The sequence below is a fragment of the Xenopus laevis genome, chromosome 2S, assembly GCF_017654675.1.
Source record: "Xenopus laevis strain J_2021 chromosome 2S, Xenopus_laevis_v10.1, whole genome shotgun sequence".
NCBI lineage: Eukaryota > Metazoa > Chordata > Amphibia > Anura > Pipidae > Xenopus > Xenopus laevis.
The window spans coordinates 46,084,683-46,105,017 of NC_054374.1; the positions used below are offsets into that span (position 1 = coordinate 46,084,683).

Below are 20,335 nucleotides of genomic sequence, written 5' to 3' on the forward strand. Positions count from 1 at the left end.
GCCAGGTAGTCCGCTACCTGCCGGTCGAGGCGTTCTTTGAGGGTGGATCCAGAAGGGTTGTGGCGCTGCCTTGGACAGAAAAACATTTGCATGTCTGACGTTACAGACTGGCCAAAGGGCTTTGTCCTTGCAGGTGCGCTCGTGGCAGGATTACTGGCACCTCTGCCCCTGGAATGTTGATGAGTTCCTGAAGTGACATCACCCTTAAAAGCATTGTACAACATGTTTTGCAGGCTGGTTTGTAAATGCCGCATCTTTTCGGACTTGTGGTATGTTGGTAACATTTCTGACACTTTATGCTTGTACCGAGGGTCTAGTAGCGTTGCGACCCAGTACAGGTCCTTCTCCTTAAGCCTCTTGATACGGGGGTCCTTCAACAGGCATGACAGCATGAAAGACCCCATTCTCACAAGGTTGGATGCAGAGCTATCCATCTCCGCTTCCTCATTATCAAGGACTGCATCATCCACGGTCTCCTCCCCCCAGCCACGTACAAGACCAGGGGTCCCCAAAAGGTCACCACTAGCCCCCTGGGAAGCCTGCTCCTGTTGGTCCTCCTCCTCCTCCTCCACAAAGCCACCTTCCTCCTCTGACTCCACTTCTGGCACCTCTCCCTGCGTTGCAGCAGGTGCCTGGGTTCGTTCTGGTGATTCCGACCAGAAATCGCGCGCTTCCAGCTCCTCGTCACGCTGGTCTACAGCCTCATCTGTCACTCGTCGCACGGCACGCTCCAGGAAGAAAGCGAAGGGTATTAGGTCGCTGATGGTGCCTTCGGTGCGACTGACCATATTTGTCACCTCTTCAAAAGGTCGCATGAGCCTGCAGGCATCGCGCATAAGCACCCAGTAACGGGGGAAAAAAATCCCCAGCTCTGCAGATCCAGTCCTACCACCCAGTTCAAAAAGGTACTCGTTGACGGCCCTTTGTTGTTGCAGCAGACGTTCCAACATAAGGAGCGTTGAATTCCAGCGAGTCTGGCTGTCAGAAATCAAACGCCTGACTGGCATGTTGTAGCGCTGCTGAATGTCAGCAAGGCGTGCCATGGCTGTGTAGGAACGTCTGAAATGGGCCGACACCTTTCTGGACTGGGTGAGAACGTCCTGGAATCCTGGGTACTTGGAGACAAAACGTTGGACTATTAAATTTAACACATGTGCCATGCAGGGCACATGTGTTAAATTGCCCAGTCTCAACGCTGCCAACAGATTGCTTCCATTGTCACACACCACTTTTCCGATCTGCAGTTGGTGTGGGGTCAGCCACCGATCGGCCTGTGACTGCAGAGATGACAGGAGTACAGATCCGGTATGGTTTTTGCTTTCCAGGCACGTCATCCCCAAGACAGCGTGACAACGGCGTACCTGGCACGTCGAATAGCCTAGGGGGAGCTGGGGGTGCACAGGTGTGGAGGAGGAGAAGGAGGACCCAGCAGCAGAGTAAGAAGAAGAAGAGGAAGAAGACGAGGTAGAGAGCGATGGAGGAGTAGAGGTGGTGGCAGAACCGCGTGCAATCCGTGGCGGTGACACCAACTCCACTGTTGTTGTTGAGCTACCCATTCCCTGCTTCCCAGCCATTACCAAGTTCACCCAGTGGGCAGTGTAGGTGACATACCTGCCCTGACCATGCTTGGAGGACCATGCGTCAGTAGTCATATGGACCTTTGGCCCAACACTAAGTGACAGAGATGCGGTAACTTGGCTCTGCACATGTTGGTACAGGTGTGGTATTCCCTTTTTAGAAAAAAAATTGCGGCTGGGTACCTTCCACTGCGGTGTCCCAATTGCTACAAATTTGCGGAAGGCCTCAGAGTCCACCAGCTGGTATGGTAAAAGCTGGCGGGCTAAGAGTGCAGACAAGCCAGCTGTCAGACGCCGGGCAAGGGGGTGACAGTCAGACATTGGCTTCTTACGCTCAAACATGGCCTTCACAGAAACTTGGCTGGTGGCAGATGACTGGGAATGGGAACAGGTGGTCAAGGTGGAAGGCGGAGTGGAGGGTGGTTCAGACGGGTCAAGGAGAGCAGAGGTAGAGCAGTAAGATGCTGGACCAGAAGGAGTGTGGCTTTTAGTTTGCCTGTTGCCTTTGAGGTGTTGCTCCCAAAGTGCTTTGTGCTTGCCGCTCATGTGCCTTCGCATAGAAGTTGTACCTATGTGGCTGTTGGGCTTACCAAGGCTCAGTTTCTGACTGCACTCATTGCAAATTACAATGCTTTTGTCAGAGGCACACACATTAAAAAAATCCCACACTGCTGACTTTTTGGAAGTGTGCAATCTGGCGGTAACAGTAGAAGTTGGCGGCATTGGCGGCAATGGCGGGTGCGTTGGCCGGCTGAACACAGGTGCCGATACATGTTGTTGCCCTACTGATCCCTGCGGGCTGTCCTCCCTGCTTCTTCTAAGTCTTATTCTCCTACTGCCTCTCTGACTCTCCGTCTCTCCATCTGAACTACCCTCCTCTTGCTCTCTTCTACTAGGCACCCACAAAACATCAATCTCCTCATCATCATTCTCCTCAGATGCATCAATTTCTTCTGACACATCACAGAAGGAAGCAGCAGCGGGGACCTCCTCCTCATCACTCATTATGTCCATCTCTATCGTGTTCTCTGCCAGAATTAAATCTGGTGTAAGGTCCTCATCTCCTTCATCTTCTTCTGGCAATAATGGTTGCGCATTACTCAGTTCAAGAAACTCATGGGAAAATAACTCCTCTGACCCCAGTGAAGAAGGGGCACCGGTGGTGGAGGAAGTGTTACGTGGGGTGGCCATAGCAGTGGAGGATGAGGAGGATGTTGTGGTAAAGTTAGAAACGGTAGAGGATGGGGTGTGCTGTGTAAGCCAGTCAACTACCTCTTCAGCATTTTGGGAGTACAGGGTCATTGGCTTTTTAAAACTGGGCAATTTGCTAGGGCCACAGGATTGCATAGCAGCACGGCCCCTAGCACGGCCTCTGCGTGGCGGCCTGCCTTTGCCTGGCATTATTTTTAAAAAAACAACAACAACAAAAACTCAGTTGGTTTTTCTGGAAACGATAATACACACAGCTAGATGGCGGGTTGAAGAAAACAGTGGCAAATAATGCCTACAAGGTCAACGTATACACTACTACAGCGGTGGATACGGATTGCGTAAAATATATGAATGCTGCTTGAAAAAAAGTAACTCAAGTGGTTTTTCTAGAGACGATAATATTATCAATATTTAGACAAAATGTGAACAAGCTCACACAGCTAGATGGCGGGTTGAAGAAAACAGTGTGCAAATAATGCCTACAAGGTCAACGTATACACTACTACAGCGGTGGATACGGATTACGTAAAATATATGAATGCTGCTTGAAAAAAAGTAACTCAAGTGGTTTTTCTAGAGACGATAATATTATCAATATTTAGACAAAATGTGAACAAGCTCACACAGCTAGATGGCGGGTTGAAGAAAACACTGTGCAAATAATGCCTACAAGGTCAACGTATACACTACTACAGCGGTGGATACGGATTACGTAAAATATATGAATGCTGCTTGAAAAAAAGTAACTCAATTGGTTTTTCTAGAGACGATAATATTATCAATATTTAGACAAAATGTGAACAAGCTCACACAGCTAGATGGCGGGTTGAAGAAAACACTGTGCAAATAATGCCTACAAGGTCAACGTATACACTACTACAGCGGTGGATACGGATTACGTAAAATATATGAATGCTGCTTGAAAAAAAGTAACTCAAGTGGTTTTTCTAGAGACGATAATATTATCAATATTTAGACAAAATGTGAACAAGCTCACACAGCTAGATGGCGGGTTGAAGAAAACAGTGTGCAAATAATGCCTACAAGGTCAACGTATACACTACTACAGCGGTGGATACGGATTACGTAAAATATATGAATGCTGCTTGAAAAAAAGTAACTCAAGTGGTTTTTCTAGAGACGATAATATTATCAATATTTAGACAAAATGTGAACAAGCTCACACAGCTAGATGGCGGGTTGAAGAAAACACTGTGCAAATAATGCCTACAAGGTCAACGTATACACTACTACAGCGGTGGATACGGATTACGTAAAATATATGAATGCTGCTTGAAAAAAAGTAACTCAAGTGGTTTTTCTAGAGACGATAATATTATCAATATTTAGACAAAATGTGAACAAGCTCACACAGCTAGATGGCGGGTTGAAGAAAACACTGTGCAAATAATGCCTACAAGGTCAACGTATACACTACTACAGCGGTGGATACGGATTACGTAAAATATATTATGGCTGCTTGAAAAAAGTCACTCCGGTGTTTTTTCTGGAGACGGTAATATTATGGATATTTAGACAGAATGTGAACAAGGTCACACAGCTAGATGGCAGTTGGTTGAATAACACACTGGGCAAAAAATGCCTACAGGGCAAATAATGCCTAAAAGGTCAACTTATACACTACTACAGCGGTAGTAAAATAAAAAAAAGTAAAATAAAAAAAAATGAATATTAAAAAAAAAAATTAAAGTTGGTGCTGCTGAACTACTAGGAGCAGCAGATTAGCACACCAGTCCCACTCCCCAACACTGCTAGACTAATAGCACTGGGCTCTTATAGTAGTAGTAGTAGTAGTAGTAAAACAACAAAAAAATAAATAAAAGCAGTCCTTACAAGGACTACTGTTATTGCAGCAGTCAGCAGATGAGATCAGAAGCAGGACAGCTGCCCACAGCAGCTACATACAGAGCACTGCAGTAGAAGGTAGATTACTAGCCAGCAAAGCTACCTAAGCTTAAATGTCCCTCAAACCCCTGCAGACTTCTGTCCCTCCAATAACAGAGCAGTATCAAAACGATTACTAGCCAGCAAACTTTCAACTGTCCCTGAAATCACTAACAGGCAGCAGCTCTCTCCCTACACTATCTCTTCAGCACACACAGGCAGAGTGAAAAAACGCTGCAGGGCTTCGGTTTTTATAGGGAAGGGGAGTGGTCCAGGGGAGAGCTTCCTGATTGGCTGCCATGTACCTGCTGGTCTGGGGTGAGAGGGCAAAAAAAAGCGCCAACAATGGCGAACCCAAAATGGCGAACGTCGCGCGACGTTCGCGAACTTCCGGCGAGCGCGAACACCCGATGTTCGCGCGAACAAGTTCGCCGGCGAACAGTTCGCGACATCTCTAGTTCCTACTGCAAACTGTCAAACTGCAAAGCAATGCTGAACGTAACGGTTTTTATCAAATTTCTGAAAATCGTCAAAAAGTTTGAATTTTATCCCATTATATGCCCCACATTTCGTAACTTATCAGCATAAAACATCCTAAATATGAGCGCCAGGGGTCTACTGAACACTTTGATGCCCAAAATGCATAGATATACCAAACTATGTGGCGCACAGAGACCCCCAAATGACAATATGTATAGACATTTTCACGGCTGACACGCTGGCTGCAGCAATATAACCACCCCGGTGTGTGTATTACGCGACATTAGACCACCTAACAGTACAGAGACCCCAGAAAACCATATATTTTCAGAAAGTACACATTCTGACAAATCCAATATGGGTAAATAAGTGTTTCTACTGCAAACTGCCAAACTGCAAAGCAATGCTGAACATAACGGTTTTTATCAAATTTCTGAAAATCGTCACAAAGCTTGAATTTTACCCCATTATATGCCCCACATTTTCTAACTTATCAGCATAAAACATCCTGAATATGAACGCCAGGGGTCTACTAAACACTTTGATGCCCAATATGCATAGATATACCAAACTATGTGGCGCACAGAGACCCCCAAATGACAATAGTGTATACATTTTCATGGCTGACGCGCGCTGGCTGCTGCAATATAACCACCCGGTGTGTGTATTATGCGACATTAGACCACCTAACAGCACAGAGACCCCAGAAAACCATATATTTTCAGAAAGTACACATTTTGACGAATCCAATATGGGTAAATAAGTGTTTCTACTGCAAACTGCCAAACTGCAAAGCAATGGTGAACATAACGGTTTTTATCAAATTTCTGAAAATCGTCACAAAGCTTGAATTTTACCCCATTATATGCCCCACATTTCGTAGCTTATCAGCATAAAACATCCTAAATATGAGCGCCAGGGGTCTACTGAACACTTTGATGCCCAATATGCATAGATATACCAAAGTATGTGGCGCACAGAGATCCCCAAATGACAATATGTATAGACATTTTCACAGCTGACGCACGCTGGCTGCTGCAATATAACCACCCCGGTGTGTGTATTATGCGACATTAGACCCCCCTAACAGTACAGAGACCACAGAAAACCATATATTTTCAGAAAGTACACATTCTGACGAATCCAAAATGGGTAAATAAGTGTTTCTACTGCAAACTGCCAAACTGCAAAGCAATGCTGAACATAACGGTTTTTATCAAATTTCTGAAAATCGTCACAAAGCTTGAATTTTACCCCATTATGTGCCCCACATTTCGTAACGTATCAGCATAAAACATCCTAAATATGAACGACAGGGGTCTACTGAACACTTTGATGCCCAATATGCATAAATATACCAAACTATGTGGCGCACAGAGACCCACAAATGGATATATAGTAGATAAAATTTACATAGGCAAAACAAAATAACACAGAACAGTGTGAAATGCAAATAAATCACCAAAAACTAATAAAACCACAAAAATCAATGCTTTTTTTTCACACTAGTGTAATCGGCCACCAGAATTACCGTTTGAATATTTTAGCTGGGCCAAATCGATTATACGGACAGAAACAAGTGAACAACACAAATGCAGAGCTGAAAATGCAATAAAATGGCTAAAAATTCAATAAAATGGCTAAAAATGCACCAAAATACCCAAAATTGCAATATAACCACCAAAATAACATACTAAAGCTATTGCACAGTACGGTTAGCGAATACGCTATTCGGAACGGCAATAAAACATTTTTTTAGCCCAAAAAGAGACGATGCGATAAGAAAAAAAAAAAAAAAGCCACAAAGCCATATATGTACATATGCGTGTGCACAACGGGTAAATTGCATGTTATTTGCGCGTGTGCGTGTGTGCAAGTGTACATGGGTGCTGTGAGTGTGTGTGACCCCCCCAATCCCCAAAAATCTATGTGTGAGTGTGTGTAAGTGTGAATGTAAGTGTATATTACTGTAATAAGTGTGTGTTGGTGTGTTTTTGTGTGTGTAAATGTTACACTTACCTGGGGTAGATGCTGCAGATCGTTGATAATGGGTCCCACGCAGCAGATCTCCAGCTCCAACGATCATCAGGCATGTGGGGGCGGAGCTGGGCGGAAGTGAAGCGCAGGCAGCAGCAGGACGCATAGGAAACGAGTCCCTGCTGCTGCTTTGGGGCCCCATGGCGATCGCGCCCCAGGGGCCACACGATCCCCTGCTCTGCTCGTTGTCTAGGGGCAGGGGATCGTGAAGGAGCGGAGCGAGCGGCTCTAACAGACCCGGAAGTGCTGCAGAACGTAGAATCTACGATCTGTGGCACTTTGGTCCTTTGATCCACAGAACGTAGATTCTACGTTCTGTGGCACTTAAAGGGTTAAAAATAAGATTTCTTACTGATTCTTTTTGTCTTAGTTGTATCAAACAGGATCCTTCTGTATCAGACAGGGCCCTTCTGTGCTGTATTCGGAGCTCGGCAGGTGATAATGCAGCTAAAATTAAGAATTGATGACCAAATACTACCTATAGACCACCAGTGAAGCACCCTTATAGGGTGGGGTGCATACAGGTGGGAACCACATCCCTAACTGCTGACAAGAGACTTAATTATATAATATTAATTAAATCAAGGTGTCATTTGGCTTACCCATTAGGGTCTTAACTCAACTGGAAAAGCTAGTCGATTATACTAATATAAATCTCTTTATCCTCAATTCCTCCCTAAAAACAAGTTAACAATATAATATAATATATAATATCAGCTTTGCTTATCCCTTTCTCTCTTGTTATTAAGATAGACTTACCTGTTCAGATCTCAGAGCTGCAAAAAGGGTTGACATGGATTTGTTTTCCATTTGAACACATTTGAAAAAGGTATTAAAGGGAGATTGTAAATGATTCAGCCAATCACGGTATCAGGAACTCTACCCTTCCAGACTATAAAAGTAAAGTGAGGGACCAGCTTTGGTCATTTGCAGCCAAGCTTTAAAGAACCATTTTACTGAAAATAAAATTGAAGCATTTGGCACCATAGTCATATCCATTTTCACTTACAATAAATGTTGTGCTGTGTGCACTGTATGTAGCAGATTCATTGAGAAATGTCTGACCATATGTTACCCATATGTTTCTGACTCTTCAACATAAGGCACATCATTAGGGCACTATATTGCATAGAGTATGAATTCTGACACCTGCAGTTAAGAGTCAAAAAAAGTAAACAACCAAAATAGAAATATGCTGAAGGTGATGGGAGACTGACTAATGACAAATGAGATTTAACAGTCACTTATCAAGGTCAGACAGGTATTGTAACTAAATGAAAAAGGTTTCAGAAAACTCTGACGAGTCACTTTGTTAGAGTAAAGCACTTAGGGGGTACAGTAAATTATCAGGATCAAACTTGATGTTGTATGGGCTATATATGTACTAAGTGTGTGCTAATAGATAGAATAGAGTTTGTGATGTGATGGCACATTTGTATGTACAATATGAGCATGCCTTTACATCTTTGCCCCAACTGTATTTGGGGATAAGAAGTGTCCCTGAACTAAGGGGTGAACTAAGGGGTGCAAAATGCTCTATAGTTCATGTGCATCCCCTGCACCTAGTGGCAGATTAGCAATCCAGTGCTTAGTGCAGAATACATTCATGACAGGTCCAAAGCACCCCTGTCCTTACTGCTTAAGGGGAATTATTGGGAAGGATAGGGGGCCCTAGATGCAACCCCACCTGCCCCTCAATAATACAGCACTGCCAAATGCAGACAGTGCAGTATTCATACAATACACACGTGCTCCCAAAAGCCTAATTTTGGGCAAATTCCACATTTTCCAGTTCATAGTGCAAAAAATAATTCCTGAACAAGTGACAGAAACAAGAACAAAAAAACTGAATTCTTACCATTTATTTCCCCTGTAGAAGCAGTGTATGGCAGCAATATATAGGTGTAGCATGAAGGACCCGTTACAGGTATGGGACCTGTTATCCAGAATGCTTGGGACCTGGGGTTGTCTGGATAATGGATCTTTCCATAATTTGGATCTTCATTCCTTAAGTCTACTAGAAAATCATTTAAACCTTAAATAACCCCAAAAAGCTGGTTCTGCTTCCAATAAGGATTAATTATATCTTAGTTTGGAGTAAGTGCAAGGTACTGTATTATTATTATAGAGAAAAAGGAAATCAATTTAAAAGAATTATTTGATTATAATGAAGGCTATGGGAGACAGCCTTTCCTTAATTCGGAGCTTTCTGGATAACGGGTTTCTGGATAACAGATCCCATACCTGTATCCTCTTTCCCCCTGCCTCTCTGGTATAGAAGAACTGCCTTGTGTTGGTTTTTTTTCGCGTCTATCGAGAATTATAGGCATTTCCAGCTGATAAACAGACATTTCAAATGAATGAACCTGAAAAAAATGAAAGGGGCATTTAAAAGTCATATGTGCAACTGAGAAACCGTACAGTTATATGTTCCTTTAGAGTTTTTAGAGAAACAATTTCCTTTACGGATTAATGTTTGTGATTCCTTATAAGTAATTGCACTGTTCAATAAATAAGACATATATACTAGAGTAAATAGCTTGGTCTGACACTTTCATTGTGGCATTGACTTATACACATATCCTAAGAGGCTATAATAATGCTCCAATTCAATCCTCATGGTCTGATCCTTTTCAGTTGGTTCCTTCTCTTTCCATTTGTTTGGTGCAGAGATCTTTTTTATTGCCTTTTATTGTTATTCACCTTGTTATTAACATTTATGGCCTGTATATAACTTTTCAAATGCTTTATGCATTCAACTTATTGGGGAAGTCATGCCTGGTGGTAACAGAAAAGTATTAATAAGAATTGGAAGGCTGCTGCACAAATTGGGTAAGGTAAAAAATACAAATCCATTCAAGGTATTAATTTATAAATAAATATCAATATTTCATGTGGCAGTATATTATGTTATAAATGCCTGGCTGCTGCTTTTGTTCCCTCGTTGTATCTATTGGGAAAGAAAAAGCGAAGGAGATGTCACTTTAATTGTTCTTTTTGGTACTAGGTCTGATGATCTAGGCACCTAAGTTACTGTCACTGTCTATCTGTGCCTTAAGCAGTGGGTATAGCATAGACTACTCTGGGAAGAGGTGACTGCTCGTGTTTTTCAGCCTGAATACATTGGCAAACAACACACTCTATGTGCTATAACCCTTATGGCAAGGGCTTCTAATGTCAGAGAAAATACAGTGACTAACAGTACTGCTATGCAAGTGTATGTAAGATAATAGTTCATGCTCCATGGGGCAAAATTGCCAACATTGTGTCTCTCTTAAATTGTTTGGCCAGTTTTATAGTCAACCAATGGGCTTCCACTTTTCCACCAGTTTAATCTACAGAGCACATCTGCCCACAATATGCCCAGGGCATACTTCATAAAAGTGAAATGGTATAAAAGAGGTTTTATTTTTCTTACAAAGCAAAACTATTTATATTTACTGACAATTTTATTTCAGCAGTTACTTTTTTATTTTCCCGAACTCTGAATTTAGAGCCATTTATTTCACCTTTGCTGCCCTGGTAATCCTAAAATGTGTGTGTTTTTTTAATTTGGTCTAAAAAGGGTATCATCTAACTGTTAAATTTATCAACATGTGGTAATTATTTAAAAAAACAATTATTTAGATGTTGTTATAAATGTTCCAAGATCTGTAGTTCCGCAACCTGTATTAAAGCACCGGGCCTTTGATCTGGTGTTGTTTTATGATCTGGTGTTGTTATAAGTCATGTGACTTATAATATCCTTATATTTTACAATAGGGGGTGCATTAATTACTAGATATAGATACAGTCATATAAAAAAGTTTGGAAACCCCTCTTAATTCTTTGGAGTTTGTGTTTATCTTTGGCTGAGCTTTCAACCCCTGCATATCTTCAACTTTGTGACTGATGCTTGAACATTATTCTGAAGATATTTGTTGATATTGGGTTGAATTAATCCGACCCTCGACTTTAACAAGGGCCCCAGTCCCTGAACTAGCCACACAGCCCCACAGCATCATGGAACCTCCACCAAATTGGACAGTAGGTAGCAGGTGTTTTTCTTGGATGCAGTGTTCTTCTTCCACCATGCAAAGCACTTTTTGTTATGACCAAATAACTAAATTTTTGTCTCATCAGTCCAAAGCACTTTGTTCCAAAATGACTGTGACTTGTCTAAATGAGCTTTTACATAGAACAAGCGGCTCTGTTTGTGGTGGGAGTGCAGAAAGAGCTTCTTTCTCATCACCATGCCATACAGATGTTCTTTGTGCAAATTGCGCTGAATTGTAGAACGATGTACAGATACACGATCTGCAGCAAGATGTTCTTGCAGGTCTTTGGAGGTGATCTTTGGGTTCTTTGTAACCATTCTCACAATCCTCCGCATATGCCGCTTCTGTATTTTTCTTGGCCTGCCAGACCTGGGTTTTACAGCAACTGTGCCTGTGGCCTTACTGTTGAAACTGACAGTTTAAACCTCTGAGATAGCTTTTTGTAGCCTTCCCCTAAACCATGATACTGAACAATCTTTGTTTTTAGATCTTTTGAGAGTTGCTTTGTGGATCCCATGCTGTCACTCTTCAGAGGAAAGTCAAACAGAAGCACAACTTGCAATTGGCCACCTTAAATACTTTTAAATACCTTTTCTCATGATTGGACATACCTGCCTATGAAGTTCAAGGCTTAACGAGCTAATCCAACCAATTTGGTGTTGCCAGTAATCAGCATTGAGCAGTTACATGCATTCAAATTAGCTAAATTACAAGTTTTTTACAGCCAGTTTTTCACATTTGATTTAATTTCCTACAATTGGATACTGCTTCACAAAAAATCTTTGTTCGGAAAACACCCCAGTACTCCTGGGATATGAAACAAAAAAACACACCAGCACACGAGACTTGTATCTGCAGGGCAAGCCCTTGCAAAAGTTTTTACTGCGGTGGTGCAACGTTTCGGGGCTCCGCCCCTTTGTCAAGCTTGACAAAGGGGCGGAGCCCCGAAACGTTGCACCACCGCAGTAAAAACTTTTGCAAGGGCTTGCCCTGCAGATACAAGTCTCGTGTGCTGGTGTGTTTTTTTGTTCCAGTTACTGGGAGGTTACCGTATCCTCCATCCATCGAGCACCGAGCTAATCTATACAGCTGCATAACGGGTGTGCGAGGGTCTACTCCAATCGAAATACCTGGAATATGAAAGACATACCACTGTTATCTTTTTTGTTGAAAGTGGAGTAAATGATTATGTAGGCTGAGAGGGGGTTCCCAAACTTTTTCACACGACTGTATATGTCCTTAGGTTGGATACATGAGGTTGCGCCAACTCAACAGTCAGGGGCAGATTTATTAAGGGTCGAAAAGAAAATTTTAAAAGTTAACATTTTTTTTTGGTCAAAACTCTCAAATTCGAATTGTCAATTAAGTCTATTAGAGTTTTAATTTGAATTTCGAGATTTATCATACTCTGGCATTTTAAGAACTCAAAATCAACTATTTTCCAACTAAAATCTGCCGAATTACTGTAAAAGTCAACGGGAGAGGTCCAGGGATCAATTTGGTGATGTGATATCTCTATTGTCCATACAAGAAGATCAAGGAAATTGTTTATTGAGATTTATTTTAAATTCATTTTTTTCACCCATAGGAGTCTATGGGTGACTTTTTCGCTGTGAACCCTGGCATCATTGCTATCAAAAATAAAAAACGCAATGGCAACTTGAGAAAGAAGGCAATAATCATGGTTTGGGCTCTGGGTCAGAGTCAGTCCTCTGGGAGGATATGTTGATGCTAAGGTTAATTCACAGTAATTTTTGGATGGTTGTACTTTAAAGCAATTTGTTAATAAACTTGTAACAGGGTTACCCGTGGCTGGTAGGCTTCCATCATATGAAAGGGAAAAGATAGGTTATAGCTGCAAGAAGCAGACATTTCACTTTGTGGTGCGATGAACCAAGGCAGACTTTATTTAACAGGAATGACAGATTTGCAGACCTGAGCACTGGAAGCTGGACTCAGAGTATATCAGTACATTAATAAACACCTCTCCAGAGGATCCTTACACATCCTCTTTCACAAAGCATTCCCTCTTCAGCCTCCATTGTCACTGTCATGTGGATGTGCACTAAAAGAGTGCCATTAGCTACCGTGGGGCCTCCACTCCCAATAAAGCTTTCCTTCTACTTCTCTTGTCATATCCAACATACATTACACAAGCTTCTCCTGAGCTGTCTTACTACAGCTTCTGAAGGATCTCACTAACCTACTCCTGAGTGCTCCAATTCCTAACTGGTGCACAACTGCCTGAGGCTCTACCACAACACTGACTTCTCATCGGGACAACAGACTATCCTTTCTGGATAACTTAGCTATCTCTCACTCCTAGAGTGAGCTGATATTAATCGACAAAGACACCTTCTGACCCTAACAGGATATATCCTCCCACTTTGACTGGCTCTCTGGTCTCTTGCCCTGTCATGCAGTCCAAAAAGGAAGTCTCAAGTTCCTGCACTTCTCTAGATACTCCCCTTCAGAGGCCTATCTCCAACCTACAGGCTAACTTTAGGGGTTGGAAATGAATATTGGCCAACTATTTACATTTGTAATAAAATATAGTTTACCTCCTTACAAAATGCAGCCTTTTCTTTCCAAACCCTCTGTCATTTCAAGTGAGTGTAAGTGAGGGGAGGCATGGAAAACCTCAACACTGCACTTGTCATGTGCTAGTATAGTACAAATTAAAATATTATAAATTGCATTGCATCCGATCCGCAACGCAGCCAGAGCCGTGGCAATAAGGCCTATAAGCATTAGGCAGTGAAGTTCTCTGAAAGTTTGGGGAAGGGTTATTATTGGTTTTTGGAAGAAAAAAAGTCTTGTATGGGGCTTCTACGTTGTTTTTGCCTTTTTCTGGCGCTGTATTATACCTTGTTCTTCTAGTAATATTAGATACATGTGAATGTGTGTGTGCACTTATAACATAATACAACTTATGGAAGACAAAGTGAATACAAATTAAAAACACAGAGGACTGCAGCTTTTTTCACTAATTGGTTAGATGCAAATTAAGGAGAATTGAGGATTAGACTTCATTTAGCCTGTTCAGAAATATCTAATTAATACTCCAGACTTTTACTTTTCATGAAAATGCTTATATTTTACCAGATGAGACAAGAAAATGGGCTCTTAAGCTCACTGCAGGCTGTGTGCACTTTGGACATCTGTGTTCTGCCTTCAGAGTCTAAGTAGCCAAAAGCACTCACTTAGACACTTCATTCTCTAATGGATCCCCTCCAGAGGTTGGCAATGCAACATCTCTCCAAGCTAATTTAATGCTCTATATTCTAAAATAATGTTCAAAAACTGTTCTGATAAAAATGTATTAGGAAAAACATTAATCATGTTTAAGGCAATTGAATGTGATTAATGTGATTGGGCCATGGACATTATGGTTTACGCTCTATAAAACTATTGCTTGCAAGTTGCTTTCAAAAAAACACATTTTACTGTAGCTTACTTTACTGAGCATCACTGGTAGCATCTACTAGGCAAGTAGGTAGGGATTACTACAATACATATGGTATATTAGATGACTATACTGTACATGTGAAGTTGGTAAGATATGGTAAAGTAAAGTTGACTATTTCTTGTTCCAAAGAACCAGGGAGAATCAATACCCAATAAAGTTGGGTTGGCTTATTCATTATTTATGAAAAAATTGTGGGAGGTGGTGTGAGGTTTTAAAAAAGGACTAAAGGGGCATGGAGCCATTGTAAATCCAGTCCTGCTAAGAAGAAGTACTGTCACCCCAATATCTGTTAACCAGATTTGCTCTAGCTAGTGAAGCAGTAGAGAATCCTTAAGGATCCCACTTTACATTCATTGCAACTAAAATTGTTCTGAACTAAATCAAGCCTATTACTTCTTATGCGCAATATCATAAGTGAATGATAATTTTGTCATTTTACATGGTGAAACTAAACACCTGTCGAAATTGTAGCACAGATTAACAAAAATTTCCTGTGAATTTGTATCAGGCAAATTCACTCATCCCTACCAACTGACCAGCAGCTGGCACTATCATTACAAATTTCAATATGTTCCATCATACATATCTCTCTTGCCCCTAGTTATCGATTATCATTTACCCCAGGTTTTAATCCTATACATAAATGCATTTGTAACCTTGAGCTTAGTATTAATAAGATTTCTTTTTAAATTTTAAGGAGAGTGTCGACCTTGGAGAAATCATGTTCTCTCTCTGTTACCTGCCTACTGCTGGACGACTGACCTTAACCGTAATTAAATGTAGGAATCTCAAAGCAATGGACATCACTGGTTACTCGGGTATGTATAAAATATAACATAAAGGGTTTTAAATTGATATTTAGGCAGGCAATAATCTCACTTTTGCATAAAATCAAATGCACAAACAACAGTAAATATATTCGATTTTTGATATTTTTATACATCCTACTCATAATAAGAATTTATAGTCAACATTTCTATATTTAACAAATTTAGTATATGGGAAATAATGTACTTTTTATTGTAAAAAAAAGAAGTGTATTAAAAGTCACCAAAAAGATCTATGACTGAATGGATGCACATGACCACAGGCTGTTATATAGGTCATGGAACTCTGGGATTACTTTTAATATCCGAATATATTAAATTAAATTAAATACACGATTTCTTTGAATACAGAAGTTCCTTTGAGTCATGTCACACAGTTACTAGGGGGCACATTTACTTAGCTCGAGTGAAGGAATAGAATAAAAAATACTTCGAATTTCAAACGTTTTTATTGGCTACTTCGACCATCGAATTGGCTAATTCGACTTAGAATCGAACGATTCTAACTAAAAATAGTTCGACTATTCGACCATTCGATAGTTGAAGTACTGTCTCTTTAAAAAAACTTTGACCACCTACTTTGCCACCTAAAACCTACCGAACATCAATGTTAGCCTATGGGGAAGGTCCCCATAGGCTTTCTAGCCAATTTCTGATAGAAGGAAAATCATTTGATCGATGGATTAAAATCCTTCGAATCGAACGATTATTCCTTTGATCGAACGATTATTCCTTCGATCGTTCGATCGAACGAATATCACTAAATCCTTCGATATTCGAAGTCGAAGGATTTAACTTCGACGGTTGAATATAGAGTGTTAATTAACCCTCGATATTCGACCCTAAGTAAATGTGCCCCTAGACGTTGCTAAGCACTATATATAACTGACACCTTAAAAGGAAAACTAAAGCCTAAAAAGTGAATTTTGGAGAAACGAATGTTTTTTTTATCTACTCAACATACTATAACAAAATATAATTATGTTTTTAAATGTATTTAAGCTTTTTGCAGAAAAATTATTTGCATATAAATATTCACAATAAAATTAAAAGGCAGTTCTGATAACACGCCACTTCAGCGTCTTGTGCACAGGGCCTGAGAAATAACTCCGAAGAGAGATTATATATAAGGATTACTGCAAAGGGAAGTGTTCCTGGAGTTGTATGGAGACAAGAGGGCTGCAATATATTGTTATAAAGTATCTTTCTGAAAGCTATTTCATGACACAAAATATATTCATAAAAACAGCAAACACACAGTATGTGATGGATGGACTAATAACTCATTCTCCTGATAAAAGTTGAGTTGTCTGGGGGAAAATAAGTCAGTCCTAATTCTGACTATAAATCTATCCTGACTTTCAAGACTCCAGGCACACTTTCTTTTCAGTTAAAAATATCTATCACATAGGCAACACAGACAAAGTCATATTTTTTAAAGGCGATGTAATGCTTTATAAACATTTCTCTTACATGATGGAGTGTTTTGTAATATTTACAAACACATGTAAATAAAATACACATATATATACACACACGCTGTATATACAGGTAGAATAATTAACTCTAATAATGGGTGCACAAATATTGAATGGAGGAAAATGCAGGCAACTTATATAGGAAAAAAAATAACTTGTTAGTGTTATTCCAGTCTTCTATATGTTATTACAAGGAAGGATACTCATGAAATGCTTTAGTTGCCCATGAAGTGCAAATCTTGACTTCTGAAATAGTAAGCATTTTTTTATGGAGCTCTTTATTAAACTCTGTCACATGAATGGATTATAATAGGGTGAATTAAACTAAGGGCCCGGTACTTAAATAAGAAATATAGGGTTTAAAGCAAACTATAAGAGAACATTAAAAAATTAACAAGAGCAATAATGAAAATATAATAAATTCATGTAGAAGTTTAACTGCAGGTTCCCTTTAAGATTTTTAATCATGGGCTATGGCTTGAATTACTTTGATATATATCAAAGATCTACAATCATACTATCCCTCTAGCACTGTGTCGCTCTGCTGACTATAGAGAAATAACACAAAATAACAAACAAAATCTGCTACTTAGACCATGATCTACTGGGAAAAAAAGCAACCTAGCCAGTGGAATTTACATCAGCTGAGTTGTAGTACAGTCATCTTGACAAGTGCAAGCCAATGCCTCATCCCCAAAAGGAATCCACAGTCATAAAATTCCATTTCTGCAAACCTCACCCCTTGCTGGAAATACACTTGCTTTATTCATCCTATGGGAAAAAAGAGTGTTAACATTGCACTGTAAGTCTCACCTAAATCAGAGCAGACATGCAAACAAATCCAGCAAAGCTAGAGCATTTGGATACTAAATTTTATTAAGCAAAAAAATGAGACCACAAATTTACATGATTTATTTTCAAAAATCCTAAAAAAAGTAAAAATGAAAAAATCAGTGCAAAACTGCAGGAAAAGTCGTGGGTATGAAATCTCATAAATTCACCAAAGAGTAAACCATTGATGCCGTTTTTGAACTTCCCATCCCCCCCCCCAATGTATAGCACATAATCTATATCTTTACAAAAGAATTTGATGAAAAATATACACTCAGTATATGTAGTTTGTTTTTAACCAGTCCATTTGTGCTGTATCCTTTTTTACAGTTATGAAACTCCTAATTTACAGCGAAATAATAATTAGCCCTTGTATTCTGTTATCTGTTTTTCCTTATAAATGGTTCTATCTTTAATCATATATCTTGATAATGCCTTAATATCACCCATTTGCAATAAACATTGAAGGTTAAAAAGATTTTTTTAAGAAATGAGTTAGGCTGCTGCCAAAAAGGTATTGCTAATAGGATAATGAACTATAATTGGTCACAAAGTGCATGATAAATGCAGTGCACCTCCTAACAAACTGCAACTATTAATTATACATAACAATCGCCATGCATTAGAAGTTATTATATGTAGAGGAACTGACATGTTGTTCTCTTTTTGCCAATTAAATAAATAACCCTGCCTTCCCAGCTTAGTATTTCTATTCTGTAAAATAGAGAGATTTCAGAGAAGTATGAAATTAAGGTAGTTCTTGTTAGTACAGCCAGTACACTTGCATGGATTTGTTTAAAGCCAGCAATAATAAGGCCATGGGTAAGTCTACAAAAAACATAACATGGCTATAAATGTGCTGGTAAATACAAAATAATATATATTGTTTCACACCTGAGCTTATGGTTGTCAGTAACAGTGCATGTTACACTTGAAGGCAGTTCGGGGAGATTGTCGCCAAGATGAAGAGGCGATTAGTCGTCTGGCGACTAAATCTCCCCGAATCTGCTCGTGTGGACTGACCCTAAAGCAATCTTATAACTTTTTTTGGTTTAATTGATGATTGCCCTTTAAATGAAGGGAAAGACAGCTTTTCAATCAGAATACAATTATGCTTTTAAATGTATATAGTATTTGGCTATGTAAACTGAAGGATAAAACCTAGAGCACTATACATACTGTATACTGCATGGTTCACCTACCCTGTCCTTGTTTATAAAGAAACGGGATAATGGATCGGGTTTAGTGTTCATCCCAAAATATTCACCCCCAGAAAACTGACATTTACATTTTCTCTCAACCCAACAACCCCTGGCATAGTTGGCCAAGGTTTATAAAGTACACTCTTTACTCAAAAGTGTGCCAATAAAAACCACATTCTTTTCCCCATTTCTACATTTACCTATCAAGAAGCTGGGGAAGGGCTCACATTATGGCTCAGCCAGTTACAAATGGTTATGATAAGCCCCTGAATAATATGAGCTGCTGCCTGAACCTAAATAGACCTGGGCCTGAATGATGTGCTAGATCTATTACTGATATAACATATCATATAATCATATGTAATATATTGATATGTAACAAGTACTGGTTTCGGCAAATGGGTTATTCCAGTTAATGTATTTTTAAATGTTAATAATTAGACAAAACAATTACTGTGGGTTTGTGGCGACTATACTCTTTAGAAAGAGACCTTCTATTACAACTCATGTTACCCAAGGCACTTGGAAGTATAGAATTCATAATTATCTACTGACAGCTAAACTGATTTCCAAGACCATTTGCTTTGCTCTTTCCAGATCCATATGTCAAAGTGTCTCTTTTATGTGATGGAAGGAGGCTGAAAAAGAAGAAAACCACCATTAAGAAGAACACTCTGAATCCTACTTACAATGAGGCTATTATTTTTGATATCCCTCCTGAAAACATGGACCAAGTTAGCCTACTTATTTCTGTAATGGATTATGATCGGTATGTAATGTTTACAACAAAACAGCTGTAAATTGTCGGCTCAAAAGGGAGTGCTAATTATCAGAAAGGGGGTGAGATTTGAAGTGAATCAGGCTACAACGGGGACTTGGTCTTATGAAATATAACTTGGATAATGCCCCCTAGCTAAAAGTATAAAAATACAGGTGTTTGATAAATGCACATACCCCGGTCTCCAGTTTCACTAGTAATTTAGTATATCTCTGCAAGTGGGTATACTGGCAGAAATAGAGGTTTTTAGTTGCCTCATGAGGAAACTTCAGACAACTACATAAAATTAAGTGATGCATAAAAAAAAAACATATGCAGCACTTCATTTTATGAAGTTTCATTGTGAGGCAATTAAAAACTTCTATTTCTGCAAGTATACACACTTGCATAGATATACTAAATTACTAGTAAAACAGGGGACCAGAGTATGTGCATTGATCAAACGTCTTAATATTTCATATTTGTAGCTAGGGAGCACTATCTGAGTTAAATTTCATAAGAC

At 39.9% G+C, this 20,335-nt stretch overlaps 1 protein-coding gene across 1 annotated transcript in view; it reads left to right on the forward strand.

The window, feature by feature from the left end:
• Positions 1 to 20,335, forward strand: part of LOC108709402 (synaptotagmin-6) — a 70,093-nt gene that overhangs the window by 43,758 nt on the left and 6,000 nt on the right. Inside the window, exons 3-4 of the mRNA XM_018249190.2 lie at positions 15,415 to 15,535; positions 19,653 to 19,824. Of these exons, the coding sequence (XP_018104679.1) occupies positions 15,415 to 15,535; positions 19,653 to 19,824 (293 nt within the window). The remainder of the gene's footprint in view (positions 1 to 15,414; positions 15,536 to 19,652; positions 19,825 to 20,335) is intronic.